General features: G+C 45.2%; 1 protein-coding gene across 1 annotated transcript in view; it reads right to left on the bottom strand.

Annotated features, from left to right (window-relative positions):
- LOC101349953 (zinc finger protein 18-like) overlaps positions 1-1778 on the bottom strand; it is a 30103-nt gene that overhangs the window by 20919 nt on the left and 7406 nt on the right. Inside the window, exons 3-5 of the mRNA XM_023730987.1 lie at positions 1590-1772; positions 730-916; positions 209-300 (exon numbers count right to left, since the gene is read on the bottom strand). Coding sequence (XP_023586755.1) covers positions 209-300; positions 730-916; positions 1590-1772 — 462 coding nt within the window. The remainder of the gene's footprint in view (positions 1-208; positions 301-729; positions 917-1589; positions 1773-1778) is intronic.

The raw sequence follows: 1778 nt of genomic DNA, 5'->3' as shown, positions 1-1778 counted from the left end.
AGAACCTGAGAGACATACTGAAACTCAAGTTTCTTTTCTATGTATTATTCTTGTTATCCTAAATAAGAATATCTGCTCTTCTTCATATAGCATCTACTCCTCTTCTCCCCTCCACTTCTGAGAATGCTTCCCCTTTCAGCCCTCCTGACTACTGGTACACGCTCAAAACCTGGTTCAGGGCCAAGAAAAGCAGGGGAACCCAGCTCACCTGAGATGATGCTTGGAGAAGTGAGGCTCCAAAGTCCTGGTCTCTGACGAGCCTCTCCTCAGGTCGGGCAAGAAGCTGGGAGGCAGCCATCACTGAAGTAAGAAACAGGAAGTTTTAAGAATCTAGATGTCCTCCTCAGCCACTCCCAAGAGGGTACTGATAAAAAAAAAAATAAAAAACTTGACAAATTAGAACTGATACCTGTTCCTTCATCCATGATTTCAACATTTGTTTTACATAATTAACAAAGTTCAACTCCCTCCAACGTTCCAGATAGTCTCACCCAAATTTTCTCCCACCTTCTTGCTCAGATCCAAAATCCAAATGGTCTAGCACAGACATAAAGTGGTGTAAAATGCAGACTTTAAGTGTCAAAATTGGCGTGATTCATGGAAGTCTACCGTTTCCAAATTTTCCAGGGACAAGTCAATCTGAGCATATCATTTTAAACTCACACAACCACAACCCCTAATTTTCTCCAAGAGCACACCATACCACCATAAATAATGACTGCCCCTCACCTAACTCTTGCTCAGCGTCAGATTCCTCTTTCACGGCATGACTCAGTTGCTCCGCAGGCTCTGAGGCTGAACTTTGATGTCGCACCTCTTGAGGCACCACTTCATGATGGGACTCTGCCTCCCTCACTTGGCAGCCTGGAGATTCCATCTTCTCTGAGATTTCCTGTCCTAGAACTTGGATGCTGATCTAGAGACCATATATTACTAGTTACTGAAGGATCCAGAGTCAGGATTTCTGAAAGACATGAAGCTAACCTTCTACAACAGACTATAAGACAGTCCTTAGGGATGTGGAATGGGGAAGGAGAAGGCCAGCTTTTCTTTCTTGTTCAGCAGGAGCCAGATGAGCACAAACCGAGATATCCCAAGAGTCTAAATGCTGAGGCCCGAACCAGGCCTGGAAGACCTTCAAGACAGGCAACTAATACTATGTTTCTATTGGACATCTCCACCAATTAAAACTATTATGAATAAACTCAAACGTTCTAGTATAAAGATGGAATGGGATGGGAGATCTTACCTTCATTCCATAATAGCTAAAAAGTGTTGAGAGTCACACACACAAAAAAACCCAAAACCAAACCCATTGTCATCGAGTCAATTCTGACTCATGGAGACCCCATGTGTTATAGAGTAGAACTATACCATCAAGTTTTCTTAGCTGTAATCTTTATGGCAGCAGATCACCAGGCCTTTCTTCCACAGTGCCACTGGGTAGATTTAAACTGCCAACCTTTAGAATAGTAGTTGAGCACAAACCATTTGCACCACCCAGGGACCAGAGTCACACAGAGCTTTAGAAGTAGGTGAGGGATGGGGACGCCCTGATGAGACCCCAAATAACAATACCCTGTGCTTACCCACTGCCACAGTCTCCGGGGGTCTCCCTTCAAGCTCTCTACTAGGGTCACTGCCTCCTCTCCGCTGCCTGGACACTGTTTCCGCACCCACATCTGGATCTCCCCAGGCAGGATGGTCAGGAACTGCTCCAACATGAGGATCTCCAGGATCTGTTCTTTGGTGTGAACTTCTGGCTGCAGCCACTGGAA

Source organism: Trichechus manatus, unplaced genomic scaffold (assembly GCF_000243295.1).
Source record: "Trichechus manatus latirostris isolate Lorelei unplaced genomic scaffold, TriManLat1.0 scaffold00040, whole genome shotgun sequence".
NCBI lineage: Eukaryota > Metazoa > Chordata > Mammalia > Sirenia > Trichechidae > Trichechus > Trichechus manatus.
Note: the sequence above shows the minus strand (reverse complement) of the source record. Positions and strands in the feature narration are given on the sequence as shown.